This window comes from Strongyloides ratti (genome assembly GCF_001040885.1).
Source record: "Strongyloides ratti genome assembly S_ratti_ED321, chromosome : 1".
Taxonomy (NCBI): domain Eukaryota; kingdom Metazoa; phylum Nematoda; class Chromadorea; order Rhabditida; family Strongyloididae; genus Strongyloides; species Strongyloides ratti.
In genome coordinates this window covers 5205444-5226015 of record NC_037307.1, presented here as the reverse complement: position 1 = coordinate 5226015, position 20572 = coordinate 5205444, and the positions used below count along the sequence as shown (strand labels likewise).

General features: G+C 20.7%; 6 protein-coding genes across 6 annotated transcripts; 2 read left to right on the top strand and 4 right to left on the bottom strand.

Moving 5' to 3' along the window:
* Positions 1-2399: 2399 nt before the first annotated feature.
* Positions 2400-2937, top strand: SRAE_1000167400 (Hypothetical protein; the record flags this gene model as incomplete). The annotated part of the gene is made up of 2 exons (XM_024648658.1): positions 2400-2441; positions 2482-2937. 2 exons carry the CDS (start codon positions 2400-2402, stop codon positions 2935-2937), a joined length of 498 nt encoding a protein of 165 aa, XP_024502614.1.
* Positions 2938-3142: 205 nt separating this feature from the next.
* SRAE_1000167300 (Nuclear cap-binding protein subunit 2) lies at positions 3143-3726 on the bottom strand (the record flags this gene model as incomplete). The annotated part of the gene is made up of 3 exons (XM_024648657.1): positions 3143-3153; positions 3202-3680; positions 3722-3726. 3 exons carry the CDS (start codon positions 3724-3726, stop codon positions 3143-3145), a joined length of 495 nt encoding a protein of 164 aa, XP_024502613.1.
* A 178-nt stretch (positions 3727-3904) lies between these two features.
* Positions 3905-4612, top strand: SRAE_1000167200 (Mediator of RNA polymerase II transcription subunit 6; the record flags this gene model as incomplete). The annotated part of the gene is made up of 3 exons (XM_024648656.1): positions 3905-4119; positions 4164-4252; positions 4296-4612. 3 exons carry the CDS (start codon positions 3905-3907, stop codon positions 4610-4612), a joined length of 621 nt encoding a protein of 206 aa, XP_024502612.1.
* A 451-nt stretch (positions 4613-5063) lies between these two features.
* Positions 5064-6697, bottom strand: SRAE_1000167100 (ShKT domain and Cysteine-rich repeat-containing protein; the record flags this gene model as incomplete). The annotated part of the gene is made up of 3 exons (XM_024648655.1): positions 5064-5833; positions 6244-6408; positions 6586-6697. 3 exons carry the CDS (start codon positions 6695-6697, stop codon positions 5064-5066), a joined length of 1047 nt encoding a protein of 348 aa, XP_024502611.1.
* Positions 6698-7471: 774 nt separating this feature from the next.
* On the bottom strand, positions 7472-8326 carry SRAE_1000167000 (Protein odd-skipped-related 1; the record flags this gene model as incomplete). Its single annotated transcript, XM_024648654.1, has 2 exons — positions 7472-8014; positions 8069-8326. The coding sequence occupies 2 exons, from the start codon at positions 8324-8326 to the stop codon at positions 7472-7474; spliced, it is 801 nt and encodes a 266-aa protein (XP_024502610.1).
* An 8099-nt stretch (positions 8327-16425) lies between these two features.
* Positions 16426-18298, bottom strand: SRAE_1000166900 (SH3 domain-binding protein 5-like; the record flags this gene model as incomplete). The annotated part of the gene is made up of 5 exons (XM_024648653.1): positions 16426-16860; positions 16925-17044; positions 17094-17552; positions 17943-18219; positions 18276-18298. 5 exons carry the CDS (start codon positions 18296-18298, stop codon positions 16426-16428), a joined length of 1314 nt encoding a protein of 437 aa, XP_024502609.1.
* Between the last annotated feature and the right edge of the window lie 2274 nt (positions 18299-20572).

Here is a 20572-nt window from a genome sequence, read left to right as displayed (position 1 = left end):
TGACAAAAAAAAAAAAGAAATCACATGAGAGTTAATTTTTATTTGGAGCATTATTAAATAATAAACATTTAAACTCTCATTCACGTGATAATTTAAATTTAATTTTTAATTTTATACTTTTTTTCGTTGTAAAATTTACAAATAAAAAAATAATTTATGATCAATGTTCTATTGATAAGAAAAATTGGATTTTTATAATATAAAAATTACTGATTACTTAATTACAAAAGATATAATTAATAATTTTTTTTTTTTCAATATTTCAACATAAATTAATAAACCACTACATATATTAAAGAAAAATATTAAAAAAAAAAAAAAGAAAGATCGTTACAGATGTGAAAATGTATATAAATTTATGGAATAACTGTCAGACAACGCAAAAAAAAAAAACAATATTAAAAATTTCTCTGGAAGGATGTATCTTTTAATATATTAAAAATTGTCCTGCAACAGATAACTTCTACTTTTAAATTGCCTGTCAATATTATAATCACTATAAATATTAGCATTAAATTGATAAGACAAAAATGGAAAATAATGTATACAGGTATTTTATTGCACTTTTTAATACCATAAATTATAAGTAAAGTTTTAAAGTATTAAAATATATCATTTTAGTTCTGCATTTTTTTTAACGTCTTTTAGTAAAAAGTAATACTTAACAATTAATATAAAATAAAGTAAATAAAAAAATTTTTTTTTATATATTTACGTAAACAAAAGTTTCCAATAAAAATTTTGTAAAATAAATTGGCATGAAAAATACATTTTATTGATAGGGTGCCGTTCGTATGTTCACTAAGTTTGCTACAAATGCAATAGAACCATGACAACTGGGTAAATAATATATGGCCAAGTGAATATTAAATATATGAGTAGTAAGAGACAACTGGGACAGAGAAGAGTGTTAGCAGAATTATTTACATTATATGTAAGATAAGTTTTTTTTTATTCACTATCAAAAAATGTTTTTGATGCTTAATGACAATTGAAGATATTTTAATATAAACTTTTTTATCCAAAGAAATATTTTTTTTTATAAATATATATCTTCTTTATATTTAATAAATTTATGAATTTTTTATTTATCCATGAAATTAAAATATAGATTAATCAAAATAAATATATAGATTATTAATAATTTACAAATTTATTTTTATTTATATTTGTTTTTACATGAGAAATTATATCAATGAGTTAAACATAAACAAGTTTTAAAAATATTTAATAAGGCTATAAAAAGTAAATGGATTTGTACTTGAAATTTATAAGTTATCCGGTTGACTTCTGATATCATAATAATCTATAATAATTGAAATAAAAAAAAGGCTACCAAAGATATTTAATCTACAGAGGATATTTATAAAATATTTAAAAATTTTTGTTGTGGCAATTTTTATCTAGTATCATTGACAATTTGCTGTAAACATATATGATGTTTCTATTCAATTAAAACAGTAAATGAAATTTTTTTTACTACTATTTATTATTCTGTAATGCATTGTGTGGTTAAAGCCAAATAATAAAATAATTTTTTTTTTTCGTACACTGCAAAATTATCTTTTATAAAAATACAATGATGAATTAAATGAAACGGTTTTTAAGTAATATTCTAGTTATGATAAATTGTATCGGACTTTGTTTAGATATATAATTTAAAATATCATTATAAATAATTTATTAAAAATGAAATAAATTGACAGATCCTTTAAAGTATAATAATTTTATTTGCAAAAACCTCTTCTATTTTTTTTTAATATATGTTATGAAATAAAGTACAAATATTTTAAGAAATATATGAAAAAAGTTTCCCTATACAGATGTAAATATATTATTTATGTAATAGCAATTTAATTTTATATGATTGTAAACTTTCTTTTACATATCTAATTATTAATGATATGTTAATATTTCAAATAACTAGTATTTTGTCATGTTCTACAAATTTTTACTACATCAGTTTTATAAAATTATTTTGGAGAGGTAATTTTTGTTCTTATATTCTTACTTCTTACTCAAAATGATCAATGAGGCAAGGAAAGATTAGTGGACATGTAGTGGGATAGATTATTATATATCCAAATACAATGAATATATAAGAATATTTAATAACATGATATTTTTATTTTAGAAAAATAACGTTAATTGGTTATCTACTTAAATTTAATTTAAAAGTTGTGACATTTAAAAAAAAATTACCTTTTGTTAAATAAAAATTTTACTATTATAAGATATATCATATATATTTTTAATATAAATCCTTTATACTAAAATATAAGTATTATATTAGTATAATAATTTTTTTAGATAAATATTATAGTTATATATATTTGGATAAAAAATTTTTAATATTTATTTAAATGAATCCTACAAAATTTATTTATATTTTTTTGGTAATGATTTCTACTACTTTAATAGTTGCAGCAAGCAAATATGAAGTAAGTTTATTTTTTATAATCATAGATATAAAATTTTTAGTGGGATTCTGAAAGACAGGCTGCTGCAAGATTTTTAACTGAAAAAATTTTTGGAGCTGTTTTGAATTATAACATTACAGAGGCATTATATCTTGCAAATAATGCTAATATCAGTAAATTTAAGACAAAAAAACAAGGAAAATACAACAAAAAATTTTTGAAAAATAAATGGGATGGAATTTCAAAAAAAAAATATACAAATGGAGATAGCTATGAAAGAAAAAATTTAGAAAAAAAACAAAATAAGCATATAAATACAGTATTTAATCATGTTAAATACACTAACGAAAACAAAATAAAGAGATTTGGAAATTTTAAATCCCCCTCCTTCCTAGATAATACCCCAATCCTTAAGAAAGAAAAAATTATTTCAGATAGATTTATCATAAATCCTATTTCTAATAAAAAACAAAAAATGATTAAAGTTGAAGGTGAGTACAATAAATATTTCTATTAATATTTTTAGCATCTCCATTTATTCGAGAACTTGCCTTCGAAGATCATGACTTGGATATTGTAGCTCCTGACATTGCTGGAATTAAAACTTTTATTGTTGATGAACCTTTGGAACTCAAAAAACCAAATTATTAATACATACATTAAATATTTCAACCATTTTATTGAAATCAAATTTTTAAATTAATTTTAAAAAAAACGCAACTTTAATTAAAACCTAAAAAAAAATTTACATTTTATTAAAAAAAATATATCCAAAACGTACAATTTCTGGCAAAATTTGATTTTGCCCAGCCACCTCTTCCTTGATCGTAATCCTGTCTGTATTCATCTCTCACCTGTCCACCATGTTTTCCTCTACCAAATTCTCTTCCTTCAACAAAACCTGCATCCCAATCAGTTCTAATAACTCTTTCATCCAATCGTGTACCATTTATATATCTCATAGCATTCTCAGCATCCTCCCTATTATAATACTCAACAAAACAAAATCCACAAGGAGTTCTTTTAAATCTATCTATTCCCATAATAACACGTTTGACATCTCCAGCACGAGAGAATAATTCATAAACTTGGCTTTCTCTTGTAAAATATGAAAGATTACCAACATACAAAGTTGTTGATGCAGCCAATTTTGCTTCCTGTTCAGCACGGTCTCCTTTAAAACGAATATCTCTATATTCTCCTAATATTGTAGCTTTATCACGAAGTTTGGGATTCAATGATTGTGTAATAGTGACACCTCTAACAATATAAATAATTAATATAGATAGATAAAAACTTACGGCATTTTTTATTAGTAAAAAAAATATAAACTTTTAATTGTTATTAACAAAAGTATACAAAATTTTAAATATTATTTATAATGAATACTGTCTATAAGTAAACAGTTGGTATAAAGTCACTTGGAAATTAAAACAAACATTATTTAAGATACTAATAATTTTTTTTTTTTTTGCATAAACTTAATGTCTCATTCAAGTCATCAAGGTCCACCTAATTTGTTAACATATAGTTTTAAAAATGCATTATGGCCACCAAATTTTATAAATGCTGATAATGTCTTGAATTATTTTTGTGACCCTGCTAATATATTTTATGATAAGTCATCTTGTAATGCCGTTCTAACTATGCAAATGGGAAATCAACAATTAGATAATAATTATATACAAAATCAGTTAATGTAAGAATAAAAAAAGTAGTAATTATTATAAATTTATTTTTTAGTAATATGACGGGTATTCAGTATGTTCTTGTTGGAATTCACCATCCAATGTACATAATATGTAAACAAGTAAGAAATTCTCCAGAAGAAGGTATACATTAATATGCATAATAATAATTAAGATTAATTTTTAGTAACTCCTCATTGTTATTACTATGTGATGAATGGTGTAGTTTATCAATGTCCAGATATGTATTCATCTATCCAATGTAGGCTTGTGTCAGCTCTCCATCCAATGAAAAAGGCATTAACAGAGGTGATTGATCTTTGTAGATTTAATGTTGCTAAAGGATATTCTTGGGAATTTAAAAATAAAGTGACAAAAACGAATGAGGAAGAGGAAAACAAAGACAAGGACTTTGAGGATCCAGTGCAGGCCAGATCTACAAATTTCCAAAGAGTTAGAACAGAACAAATAATGAAATTAATGATGAGAAAACACAAGTTTTAGATTAATACTTTAAAATTGAGTTATTAAATTACATGGATCTTTTAACATGATGAATATATTATTTATTTTTTTAACTTTTTGGTTTCTGTTTTAAATAAAATTTATTTTTTTTTTGCTATGGATATTTAAAAAATAATTTAATTATTAAGTTTTATTTGCTGATGGAACATGCAGATCAAAAGTTAAATTCTATAGATTATTATAGTGAAAGTTAAAAGAAAAAAATATTAACATTTAAAATTAGTTTATATTTAAAAAAATTTCGTTTTTAAATATACCATAGTATTTTTATTTTATATAAGTATTATTAATCAACATAACATTGTCCCTTTAAATAAAAATGTATTTATAGATATTTTACTTTTAATAATTATATTATAATAATAATAATATTATGTTAAAGATTTATATTATGAATAGTATTATAAAAAAAATTAAAATTGAGTAATTGCTAACAAAGTTGACAACTAACACCACATATTGCTTTTTTTTGATCTATTGTATAAATAGGAGAATAACAAAAACCTTCCCTCATCCATTCTTCACAATCATTTCTACTATCTTGACATTTTAAATTTCTTTTTTTAGACTTTTTAAGTGAGGTATTTTTTGCTTTTTCTTTAACTCTTTCGGCACTCTTTACTGATACTTTTTTTTTTATTTTTACAAATTTTTGTTGATGACATCTTTTACATGTTCTACCACATTTTAATGTCAAAAATTCAAAATACTCTTCTTTTTCACATAAATGTTTTTTACAATCTGGTAAAATATCTTTACAATTGATGTTTTCACTCAATTTACAACACATACCCTCAATACATTCATAATTTGAGGGGCATTCATTACTAATACATTCCCCAATTGATTGACCAATAGGACAATGATTACTATGGTTATCTTTATCATCTACAATATTGACTACTTTATTTTTTTGATCAGTACTTTCTACACCACCAGTCTCATTTATATTTCCGGGAACAAAATTTACAATTGATTTGGTAGTTTTTTCATGATTAATTAATTTTGTTATCTCTATTGGTAAAGATTTTGTTGTTAATTCATTAAAATCAATTGTCTCAGTAGAAATAGGTATTTCACTACTTTGTGTCACATTTCCATCTACAATATCTTCTTCAATTTCATAACTATCATTTTTATCAACACAACACACATTTTCTAAACATACATATCCTGGTGGACAATATTGTCCTAAACAACCTTAAAATAACATCATTCAATATAACTTTTACTTTATAAAATGATTTAAGAAAGTTTTGATAAGAATATAAATATAATAAAATATTTATGAGTTTTGATCAAGTATTAATATTATTATATTTATGAGTAGCTGTATTCTTTGATCAATAATAAATGTTTTCTTTATTTTGTTAATCAAAAGAAAACTTTTTATTAAGAGTGTTAAGTAGATATTATGGTGGTATGATAATGTTTCAAGTATCATATATATATAAATTAAATTATAATAATAATAGTTTTCATTAAGATAGTATGTTAGAAAAATATTATTTACATCTAATATTATATTATTTTTAAAGTTATTGACACATGTTATTGATTATAGAAAAGAATTATATATTAGGATACTGTATTTTAATATTAATTCTTACCTCCAATTGCTTCACTACCATCAGGACAATAATCAATTTCATTTTCAACATTTGGTAAAGTAGTCGTGTATGTTGGAAATATTGTTGTAATGTTACTATTTTTGTATGCACAACATTGTGAAGAGATACACTCCGATTCATAAGGACATAAATTATTAATACATTCTTAAAAAAAATTAATTTTATATAAATATTATTAGTAACTTAAAATAAACATTTTTTTATTTATAATAAATTATCTCAATAGATTATAATATAAAAAAAAACCTTTTAATATATAAAACTTTGTTAATCAATCCTTCAACTTTTTTTTTATAAAAAATTTTTTAACAAAAAACTTACTGCCTAATGATCGCATTCCGGTTGGGCATTCATCATTTCCAAAGATGAAAGAAGAAATTAGGACCAGCAGGTAGATGAAAAAAAGATAATATTTCATGAGACTTGTTGACATGCCGACAAGTTAATTAAAGGAAAAAGATACAATTAGTTAAAAAGAAAAAAAAACTTTTCTCAATATTAATAAATAACTATAAATTTTGGTTTAGAAATGAAGGTAAAATTATGAATAACCACCAACCAATTACTATATTTCAAATGTGAAAATGTCTTTTATATGAGGTTATCAAAAGATTAGTATAAACTTTTAGAAAGTATTATAAACTTAAATAGGTTATTTCAATGTTAGCATGACTTTTATATTAATAAATAAATCTTAAACAAATTATTGAAATCACTACTTTATATTGAAATAATAGAGAAAAGTTATGATTCGTGAGTGAAAAAAAAAAACTATTATTGTATAATTCTAAGTATACTAAATCATTAATTCTAGATAATAGAATAATTTTTTTTTGTTCTAGTAAATCTATTATATAAAAAAATTAATCATTTATAAAAATATTTCTATATTATATTATAGTGATGTATATCATTGATATTTTTAGATAACCAGTAAAAAGTTATAGTAAAAAAAAAAGGTTACTTTAGTATTTTGAAAAAAAAATATTTATCAAATAATTTATCATTTTGCCAATTTTTTGTATACTAATTTAAAACAATATATAATATTTGAGAAAAATTAAACGATATTTAATTGAATAAATGCTTATTTAAATAAAAAAAATTAATAACTATTTTAATACAATAATTTAAGAAATACCCATAAATTAAATTTATAAAAAATATGATACATAATAAAAAAAATTAAAATAAAAACAATAAAGTTTTAAATTTTATCATTTTCATGTGTTAATTTATGTGCTTCGTATGATCTTCGTTGTGTAAATCCTTTAGAACAAAATTCACAAACAAATGGTTTATGATCAGTAGGTAAATGTGTATACATGTGATCACGAAGATGGTCTTTTCTTTTAAATGCTTTAGAACATTTATCACATGGATATGGTCTGATACCTGTATGTGTTCTTGTATGTATCAATAAATTATAACTTTTAGTAAATTGCCTATTACAATATTCACAAATAAATTCTTTTTTTTGACGATAGGATCTTCCACTATTACCTGGGACATCTTTACGTATAAACCATGGTATTGGTGTTATTGTTGATTGGACACCTTCAGGTGAGGAATGATTTGTACTGGAGAATGATGTTTCTGGAGATCCTGTTATTTTATTATCCGTAATATTGTTGGCAATATTTGTAAAATCAAATTTATCTGATGCTTTTTTGGTTGTTGATGAATTTGTTGGTACTGGTAGTGATAAATTTCCTTGTGACAACATAACCGACGTCTGCAAAAGATTTCTCTAAAAATTTTTTTATTAAAAACTTATTTTATCTCTTTTTTTTTTAATACTTACCTGATATTCAGAGTTGGCAGAAATATTTCTTAAAAATTCATTGTATTGCAAATTTAGTAATGGTGCATTTTGGATGGCGGCAAATACTCTTAAAAAATTTGGATCCATTTGTGCTTGGAGGGAGGCAAATAAAAATGGATTAAAATTTATACCAGGAATAGATGGTGATACATAATTTTGTAGTCCATTATTTGATGTTGTTGATGGAAAAATACTAGAAGTATTATTTGAATTTGTGTTATGAGGTGAAAATATCATATTTTAATGATAACTTCTGAAAAGCAAATATGTCAAATGAATGAATATATTGAATGAGTAATAAAAAGGTGTGTCACGGATGTCAAATGGAATATTTTTAAAGTTATCAATAAAGTAAGAAGCAGAGTGAATGAATATGATATGCTTCCCACAATGAAAAGCTTTGATGATTACCGATAAAATGATAAGCTTTCACGCTTCCGAAGATGGATGAAAAATAAAAATTTCTTATTGATAAGAAAAAGTAATTTTGTTGAAAGACAATGATAAATATATACATAAATACCTTAAAAATAGTTTGATAAGTAAGTATAAATATTTTAAATATTAGTACTGTTATAAAAAAAAAATTATAAGTAGAAAAAAGGTTACAAACTGAAGGAAGCAACAAACTAGCAAAAATGATTTTTATTGCTGTACTTTTCTTGTCTTTATATAAAAGAGTTTAATGATAATAATGGGATGGTCCAAGTAGGCGGGTATTCGCAACTGTGGTTAGTCAAGTACCATTTCGATAGTAAATGTAAATTGTTAAGTTTACTTTAGATTACCTAGTATCGACCAATCTTGGCTAAGAAGCATTTGATGAAAGATGAATAATTCCAGTAATAGAGGTGGGGACATAATTTAAAGCTACCTATAGAAATGAATAATAAAAAATTATAAAATAAAACGTCTATTTTATGAAAAAAAAATTGACACAGATCCGCCTTTTAAGTAACTTAAAAAAATAGTAGTACACATAGATCTTTTAAATTAATCGTTTGAAACTACAAGTTAACGAAATTAAAAGAGATATTACTAATATAAAAATATTTTCTATATCTAGAAGCGAAAGAAACTGTATATCAAAATAACGGTCAAACAATGTTGATTCTAAGAAATGTTTACAGTCATAAGAAAAAAGCATAAAGCGTATTTTCTCCAGAGTGTACTAGAATTAAGATTATAGACTTTTTTTAATAATAATGAAAAGCCGAAACAGCTTGTAGCCACTTATGGCAAAAATAAAAAAATATTTCAAAAGACATATAAGGTGTATAATGATGAAATAGAAACAAAGTGCATTTATATATAATGTTATGACAATATTGTTGTAATTCATATAAATTTATAGGTAAAGTTTTTTTATATATAGTAAATGTCAAAATATTTGTTGATTTTAAATTGGTAAACAATATTGTTAATCATAACAGTTTTATATTATTGTTTTTATTTTATTAAAAAAATATCATTATATATTATCATATTTTTTTTTTTAACATTCATACAGTATGATAAATTTTTATTATAAATTTAATTATCACTAAATTTATATAATACTATTCAAATACATTTTTTTATAACAAGAAATTGTTAATATATAAATTAAAAAATTTCGAAGTATATACAAATATATATATATATATACAATTTAAAAATATAAATGGTAAAAATCTATAAAAAGTTCAAAAGACTGCGATATTATCAGTAAATATTAAGAAATGTAATACTGTAGAAAATTATAATTATAATAAAAAAAAAAGTGTTAACATAAAAATAATTTTACGATAAAGATAAAGTGATATATAAGTGAGTATTTTTAACAAGAGGTGTTAATAATTGCTTTGAGAAAAATTTATCTTAAAGAGAGTAAAAATACCATTTTGTTTAATATTTTACATCAATCTATATTGTGGACTTCTAATAAAAGTAGAAAGATTAAAAATTTAATTAAAAGAAGAAATGATTAATAATAACTATCTTAATCTCTTGATATAGTTGTGTTCTTTAACACCTTCCAATGATTATTGAATATCATTTAAGGTATAATATAACTAATAAATGTGTCCTAATCATGTTTTATAAACTAGTAGTTATTTTTATAATCAGGATTACCATATCAATTCTTAAATATTTATATACTTTACAGATTAATATATTATTGATAAAAAATATTAAATGTATTTAAAAGTTGCTTTTCCTATTAGAAATAATATAAATTTTTAGATAAAATAAGTGATGATATTATTTTTATGAATGTTGTGAATTAATTTTAAAAATGTAACCTGAAGATAGAAAAATCACTTCAATACCTCCAATCAAATTATATAGTTATTAATCAAACTACTTAAAAGAATACTTCCCCGATAGGAGTGTTATATGAATCTATCTCTTAAAATTGTATAATAATAGCTATTTAAGATAACCTTTTTTAAGATATATAACTTCTTAAAGAACCGTCTCCGGCAAAATTATTACACTTTATGTCATAACAATAACTCTTGAACTTGTTATATCAAATATCAATTACATTAATACAGTATACTGTAATAATAAGAATAACAGAGTGTTTACATATATATATATATAATATCAGTACAATAAAATATGCCATGAAAATGTCTTAGTCAGAAAAGAATAAAAATTTTTCAAGAATAAGGCAAAAAAAGTAACATTAATAAAATTTATTTAAAAAGAAACGCCGAAATTTTTTTAAACAATATCTTAAATAAAAATGAGACATTTAGATGTTGACAAAAGACACGTTTCCGTTTGAGTCATTAAACCTGAGTAATCTAAATAATATATAAAAAAAAATGTAACCTGATTGTATAATTTTTGATTATGTATGGCCTTTAAATAACAAATTATTCCAAAATAATTTTTAACATTTATAGTAAAATACTTGTATTTATGAAATTATATATATATACCTTTTTTTTTTTTATTTATTAACAATGAAGAATGATTTTTAATTTATACAATATTTTATTTAACATCTAAATATAGTTAGATAAAAAAAAAATGAAATATTAAATTTTAAATATCTAAATATTTTACAGGTGACTTTTAAATAATAAATGTCTTTTTTCCTTAAATATTTTAATAAGAAATTAAAATTTCTATTTTAAATAATATATCAACATTTATATAGGGTAAAAATTTATATTTATCTTATACATTTGTTCAACATCATTTACTGTACAACAAGCTTCATCATAAATAATCTTAATATGTATGAGTTACAAGATAAACAGATTAACAGTTTAAGTTCAATATACTTTTACTTGCTGATTGTTAGGTATTAAAAATATTAAATTAAGATGTGTCATGTAAAAGTTTTATGAGATTGGGGAACCATAAATATTTTTAAACTTAGGTTAATCTTATCGGCTAGGTCAAAGATGATCTTTTTGTTAGTCAAGAAGATATTGATAAATTAGTTTATCCTCAAGATTAATCATAACTTAATCACTTATTTATAAATGAAGCGGCTGTCTCAAAAAGATTTTAAAATATTTACTTTATTTATTTTATTATTTCCTTGTTTTTAATGCGATAATTAATATGGCAGATCAAGTAAATATTTTATATTAATTATAATATTATGATCAAGATAAAAAAAAAATATAATATGTATTGGTAGTTTTTATATAAAATTGAAAGAAAAAAAAACCTTTTTTTTAATTTATTTATATTAATATTAATTTTATATTTAAATAGTACTAATAACTATCATTCTTTGTCAAGAATAAAACATAAGTACAATCATAAAACGCCTTAAAAACTGTAATAAAATTTCAGCTGTCTATTTGTTAGGAAGTGTCAAATTCACCACGTACTGTCTTTTTTTAAAGGGTGATCAAAGTTAACTATGTATAATGAAATTGCGTCTTATTACTGGAATTTAAAAAAGTGTGTTTTATTGGGTGTTAGAGTTTGCGTAAGATATTAAATACTGTCATTCTTGAGAAGATTAATTTCCAAATATATATATATAAATTTAAATTTTAAAATATCTATATAATATACATATATAGATATGAAGCATAATCATTTATATTAAAAAAAAGTGTACTTTTTTGTAAAAAAAAGATATATTTTTAAAAAATAAAACAATAGATACAGTAATCATTGTTTAAATTTGTCTTGGTAATTATAAAACACATTACCATAATTTTTCAAGAGTACAAAAGTATAATTAAATTGTATCAATAATCTTTATAATTTACCTATATTAAAAAGTAATGTATTTATTTATTTTTAACCAAAAAGTTTAACAGCGGCAATTAAAAAAAGATGTTGTTACGGATGCTTGAACTTGTTTTGAAATATGAAACCATACCCAAAAGTTACTTCATGCCAACTGTCGCGATTTTTACTCAATTAAAGCGGCAACAATAAAGTTATATTTATGTACTTTGTAAGATTAACTACTTAGGGAAAGCTCAATAAACTGACAATGAGAAAATAAAAGTTACCAAATAAGGACAATACTTTAAGATTTCCATGAGAAAATTTTTTTTTTTTACCTTTACATTAAAAACAAAAACATAAAAAAAGATATTAAATTAATTATAAAAATATATTAATATTATATCAAATATAATATAATTTTAAATCTTTTTAAATATATATTTGTTATTTATTATATGATAACTTATTAATGAAATAGATTTATAAACCGGATCATCAAAGAAAGATTACTTTATGAGGACCTATCAATACTATTAAAAAGTAATAATTAACATCTAAGAATAATATAATAAAATGTGTTAAACTTGATACCTTTATAATAAAGGAAGAATATTATAGATAAGTAAACATAAATTTTCAAAATTACGATGTTTAAATAGCGGTAATATATAGGAAAATTTCCTATCAAAGTAAAATAAAATAGTATGATTAAAAATTTAAACATGCTAAAAAGAATATTATAGGTAATAAGGACAAGAAGTGTTTCTTGATATTACCTAATATAAACAAAAAATAATTTTTATTTGATATTTAAAAAAAAAAAATTAATAAATAATATGTTTGAAGTAAAAGAAAATTAAACTTGGTAAAATTTTTTTTTAATGTTAAGAAAAAAAAATTTTTTTTTTTACAAACATTATAATTAAACATATACATAAGTTAAAAATAATTTAAACAATTTAAAAAAAAACTATGAATTAAATAAAATAACATAATTATCATTTTGCAAAACATTTATTAACCAATTTATATAAATTGTATTTCAAAAAAAAAATCATGCGTGGGCCACAATAAGTCACTGTTCGACTACAAAGATAAATGTTATCAATAGATTGACATTACATATGATAAGACAGAAGCCATTCAGCAGCAATTAACTCCTGTACATATTATCAAGTTTTTATTTGATATTTAACGTTTAAAAATTTTAATTCTATGATTATATTAAGAAATATGTAAATATTGTAAATCAAAAATCATTAATATTTTTAAACATTTTTATTACCTAGATATTTATTTATTTATTTTATTTACATTAATAAGTAAAGAAAAGAGTTAACTTTGAATTTAGAGAGTAATAATTTATTATTTAAAAAAAAAATTGTAAATAATTATAGTCAGAATAAATTAATAGAAAAATTTCTTTTTAAAATCAATCATTTTAAAATATTATTGAAAAAGAAAAACTGTTATAATATTTTTTAGTATTAATTTTAAAAAAAAAGTAAGCTATATAAAAGTGTATAGTTAAAAAAATAACTAAAATTTCAGATTATACAATACTTAATAAATAAAATAAAATGTACAATTATGATTTCTTATATTAAATATATTTAATTCAAACAAAAAAAAAGTAAGTAAAAAATAAAGTTTACAGAGTATTAAAATGATATAATTTCAAAATAATGAGCTTTATTATAATAAACATTGCTTCTTAGAAAGGTTATTTATATTTCTTTTAAAAAAATATTACATTCATTTATTTTATATTTTATTGTTAAATGGATATAAAAAAAAATAGTATAATTCATAATATAGTTAAGGGTAAAAAAAAAGAGTTAGTTAATTTGCTTCTACATGCGGCAAATTTTCTTCACATCTAAAATAGATAACGTTTTTTAACAAAGAATCTACACTTTCAGGTTAATTACACTTTCTAAAAATTGACTTCTTATATCTGAAGCATCAATCAACTATTGTTATAGTGAGGCGGTAAGACTAAAAGTTTGGTAATTTGTCAAAAAATATAAATTTACCAGCAGGAGTTTATGGGAAGAAATACTTATATATTTAAATATTATAATAATAAAAAAATTTTTTTATTAAAAAATAATTTAACATCTATATAGGTATATATATATTATAATACAAAAATATTATGAATTATGTATAAAATTTACTCATTCAATGAAACAAAAACGAATAGAATTATGTAACTATTATTTCTTATCATAATAACATTAATTAATGTTAAAAAAAAACAAAATATTAATGTCGTTTTATTATTTTAAGGTAATGATATACTTTTTAATGAACCGATCATAAAAAAAAAACTACCTGATAAGTAATGTCATCAAATTTACTTTCATCATCGAAACAGTAGTACAATAAAAAAAAAAAATTAAATATACAATTCTTACTTTATATATAGCAATAGTTATACATTCATTAATATGGTGATCAAGCAAATAGTATCTTTTTCTTTGATCAACATTAAGAAGCTTTGTAAATGTTAAATCTTTAATATACTGATAACCATAAGTTTCTTGTCTTAATTTAAGTTTGTTATTACAATAAAATATTACTTTATGTTAAATAATTTTTTTTTTATTTTTATCAATTTAGTAAATTCTTTTATAATTAATATCAAATGATTTTCATAAATATTTTAAACGATAACATAAAAAAAATAATGAATATTATTTAGTGATACAATGTTTTATATATATATAAAAGTTCAAAAATTATTACTTGTAAGCAAATATTTGTAATATATTTATAAATTATTTAATTAAACTTAAATTATTTTCTTTAAAATTTAATTCAATTTCATTAAATATAATACTATCTTTTATATGATTAATTTTAACATATCAAATTATTATTAATATTATCATTTTATTTCCTGAATTATATATTCATTTTGCAAAAAAAAAAAAAAAATCAAAAACAACCTTTGCAACATCTATAATTCTTTATTCATTTCAAGAAAAGTTGTTGTTGAGAATTTAAATATAAAAGTGTTTTTAAATAAACAGAAAATTAATGTATTGTTTGTATTATTTTAATGGTAACTGTTGATAGCATTATAAAGTTATTTTTTAAACTTCATTAACTGATAAGATAATTAAATGTAGATAAAAAAACAAAATAGATATGCTAATAAAATTGTAAAAAAAAATACAAAATATTGATATGTCTAAGTACATATCTATAAATATATATATATACTTATGAATAAAAATAAAACATAAAATTATGACAAAAATGTTGGTTAAAAAAATATTATTATAATCTTTTTTTGGTTATAAATTATGATTTAAATGTTATGTTTTAGTGTATTGAATTGCTATATATATATATTCAATAAAACTTTTTAGATATAAACATATTTTTGGTTTTTCCACTTTTAAATTAATTTTTCACAAAAAAATGAATGTCTTTCACATTTATATTTTAATATTATTTTCTAAAAAAAATAATAAATTTTCTCTGTTAACTTGTTATAATATTTACCACTTGAGTGTATAATCATTCAAATTTTTGAAGTTATTCATGCTACAGTAGTAGAAATTTAATTATAAAATTTATTGTTTTTTTTATTGTATAATTTATTTTTTTCAAATAAACTTTTTTTTACCTATTTAATTACCTAAATCATTTAATTTTTTTTTATATTAAGGTAATCTTTTAGATTGTGGAATGATTTTATAATGATACAAAAGATGGATAAGATAAGAAAATATTATAAATTTTCTCTACTATACATTAAATAAATTTTTTAAGTAAATATATTATTATTCAGTTAAAAAGTACTAACGTTTATTTAGAAAAGGCAAGAATATGGGATATATATTATTAATATAAAAAAAATTTTTTTTTTTAAATTATAAACATCCTTTATAAAAAAAAAAAAACAAAAAGGCATATGAAATTCATGTATAAACATTGATTAGAATATTCATAAAGTAGTATTATTATTTTTTTTTCGTTAACCATTTTGTTACTAATAAATCAATTTAGTAGTCTATTTCCGTAATTAATGGCAATATTTATCATTCAATTGATAGTATTATGCTTCACTTGTTTTTTGTATTTTACCCGTCATCATGGAGATTTATTATTAAAATATATGCATTTTAACAAACACTTTCATTTTGTACATCACTTACACTACGTTGATGTAATATGTTTTTTAATCTAATTGCTCCATTATCAATATCATGAATCAACTGAGAATGAGATCTTAGCATTTTTGATAATTCAACTGTATCATCAAAACTGGATAATGATGCATCACTTCCATATCCACTACTTGATGGTAAAGGTCTTATTCCTTCTGGCATTGTTGTATATCGTATATCTGTTTGTTCTGGTCGAAATCTATATCCTACATTATTTGATGATTTTTCTTTTTCTTCCTCTCCAATTAATTGTTGAGCAAGAAGAATAACACCATTATCACCATTAAATGATGATCCACCATCAATTGAATCTAAATCATCTTCAATAGTTGCTAATTCTGATGGATCAGGTGGAACACCACTACTTTCTGATGCATATGCTTCTGACATCTATAATATATATATATATATATATTGATTAAATACATTTTTTAATAAAAATTATTTAACTTACACAATCATTAGTGAGAGAATTATAATCATAATGTTTACCAGAATCATAATCATGACGATTGGTAGAAGGTGATGAGGAGACAGGTGAAGTTGCTCTACTACTACGTTTAATACTTGATAACTATAAAATAAAATAAATATTTAAAAAAAAAATAAATAAATAAACATACACTTCTTTCTTCATGAATTGATTCAGAAATTCTTTCTAAATTTTTTAAACTTAAAGTATAATCAGATTTTTTTTGTTTAACTTCTTTTTCAAGTTTATTTATTAAATGTTTTTGACCTTCTAATATTTTTGTAAATTCCATTCGTTGCTCAAAATAATATCTAGATTTTTTAATTGCCCTATTATGATCTCTTTCCATTTGTTTTATCTTCTGACTCATTTCCGTCATTTTTATAGAAATCTCTTTATGACAATTCTCAGCACTAGTTCTTTCTTTTTCAGCCTCTGCTATTCTTTGAATATGATGATTAAGAACTTCAAGACATGCTGGTTCTGCAACTTTTTGTCTACTTAAACTTTCTTGTGTAAATTTAACTTGCTCTTTTGCAACAGCTAATAATGTATTCGCACGTTCAAATCTAATCGCAGCATTCTGTGCTTCCTCGCGTAGTGTTCTTTCCTACAAATATATATATATATATATATGTATGTATAAAAATTTAAAATAGTATATTGATTTTTTTATTACTAAAGTATTTTAATTACTCAAGATAAATAATCATAAAAAAAAACACTCTCTTTTGATTACTAATAACTTAGTTTCAGCTACATACAATAATATAAAAAAAATTAATAAATAAAGTAACAAGCTATAAACTAGATTTGAAACTAGCAATTTTTATGACTAACAATGAGTACAATCCTACCAGTAAATATAAAATAAAATTATAACCTTAAACAAATAAAAAAAAAATATAAATGTTTATTTTCTTTTTCTTTGTATAATAAAAAAAAAAGATAATAAAAGAATATCTTTATAAAAAAAAAAGATTTTTTTTAAAATACTTACCTGTAATTTTGCCTCATAGTAAGGTCGACTTTTAGAAATAACATTTCCATATTTTTTTGATAATTCATCAAGTTTTTGTGACCATTTTTGTTGTGTCAATCGAAATTGTTTTCTTGCTTCATCAAGTTGTACCTCCAATTTATTTATAACATCAGTGGCAATATTTAATTTTTCCAATTCTTCATGAACTTTATTAAGATATCTTTGATCTAATTGAAATTCAACACCATCATCATCATCCACATAATGTATACCAATATCATTTGATTCATTTCGCCTATGTGAAGGTTTAAAATTTTTACCATCATCTTCTGAGATTATAGATGATCCTACCTCATCATTTGCCTTATTTTCATTATGTGAAGTTATTGATGTCAACTTTGAATTATTATAATTATATGTAGTATCATTCATATCTTAGGCAAGAATATATATATATATATTTATATATATATATATTTTTAAGTATAATAAAACTGAATAAAAAGATCAAAAAAAAATATGAATATAGTAACTTTTGACCTTATTCTATTTTTAGGAAATTGGTTAATAAAAAATTATTTGTTACGGTGATTATACGTTTAGATTCTTATTATAAAAGAAAAATATCAAAATATTTTTTTTTATATATATGTATTTTGATTGATAAGTAGTAAATAATTATTGTAGTATGATTAGACAAATTCTTAAATGTATAAATTTGTTCACAGTGTAATAATTATTATTAATATATATTAGAGTAATTGCCGCAGAAAAAAAAATTAAAATTTAAATAAAGGAAAAAGTTCCCGTGATTTGGCAGGTGACTTATTCAAATGTGATAAATTGATGTCACTTGCAATATATATAATTTATATATATTATTACAATAAGTATATGACTGAAATAGAGATGTTAAAAATTATCAAATATAATTTTTGTAGAACATTGACGTAAATATTAAAAAAAAAAGAAAAAAAGAAATTAATAAAAAGAAATATATTTTTTTTTCTTCATAAATTTTATATTATAATACAAAAAAATAAATATATAGTTTAAAAATAAAAATATAATTTATCAATAAAGAATATTTTATTATTAATGGTTAAAAAAAATATATATATATATATGAAATATTTAATAAAATAGAATTAAAATGCATGAAAAATAGATATTAAAAGATTATAAAATTTATATAATAGAAAAGGTAGACTAATGATTTTGTTTCTTTATTCATTTAACATATCTTAAATATTGCCAGTTAAAATTTACTTAACAATGAAAAAGAACTGGAGAAGCTTATATTAAATAATGGTAACATATATATATATATATAATATTAAAATATAGGAAATACACATAATTTGTGTGTAAGTATCGCATGATGTTAACAATTGTTTAAAAGTAGAAGGTTGGGGGTGCGAGGGTAACAGACAAAAATTATAGATTTATAAAATAAACCAGATTTTTAAATAAAAAAAGTTCAAAAATCGTATAAAACTATAAGCTTGCTTATTTGAATATTACATAAAGTATGTACTTTGGTTAGTTAAAATGATTTTTAATGGTAGAACTAATATATAATTAAATATATATATTTTAAAAATGGATGACATATGGTAGGAAAAAAAAAAATTATTTAATGTAACGTAAAAATTTTCAAAATAACATTTAATTAATTTTAAATCTTTTCCATCAAATTTATAAATACCTTACATTTTAGAATATATATATATATATATTCATTTTAAATATACAATAAATATAAAAAAGTAGAAAAATTTTTTAATTGTTAATGGTAAAAATTTTGATAATAAATAATTCTAGTTGGTAATGTTTATATAAAAAATATGTCTAAAAAAATGTTTTATAAAATTTTTAATGGATTATCATATTTAATTAACCTTTTGTTTTATATATTTATAATAATTAAGAATAATGTTAAAAAATATTTTGTTCTGGTTTAATGTAAAAAAAAAGATCGATCATATATTAATTAAATATAGATAAACAATAAATAATGGCCATCAACTTAATAAATTACATTATTATTATTATTATTCTTTTTTTTTATTACAAAATTATTTTAGTTTATTGAATAAGATATATCCATAGTTAGGCTAAAACTTTTTTTGCCATCTTAATATAAAAGAAATAAAATATACATATTATATCACATAAAACAGTGATATTATCCAATTCCACTGATATATTTTACATCAATAAAGATCACAAAAGTTAAATAAAAATCATGTCATAAATTATTTTTTTTTTTAAAACTAAGAAAATATATTTAACGAATAAGTTACCAATTAAGTTATGTCTACTGAATTTGATTAAGAAGTTATATATTAAAACAAATTATTTTAAATATTGTAAAAAGTATATTATCAATCAAATTATTTAAAAAAAAATATTACTTCTTTAACATAAACGTCCAATTGACTAAAAAGATACAATCAAACTATTTAATCTCTTTTATAATTTACTCAATAGCAATTTTTATTAAAGTGAGAAAGAAGTTAAAATATTATCACCAACTAAAAATAAAATATGTTATATATTAAATTTTTAATAATATATAAAGTTCCGAGTCAATGTATCTACAAAAAAAAAAATTAAAATGTCTAATATACTACTTAAAAACATCT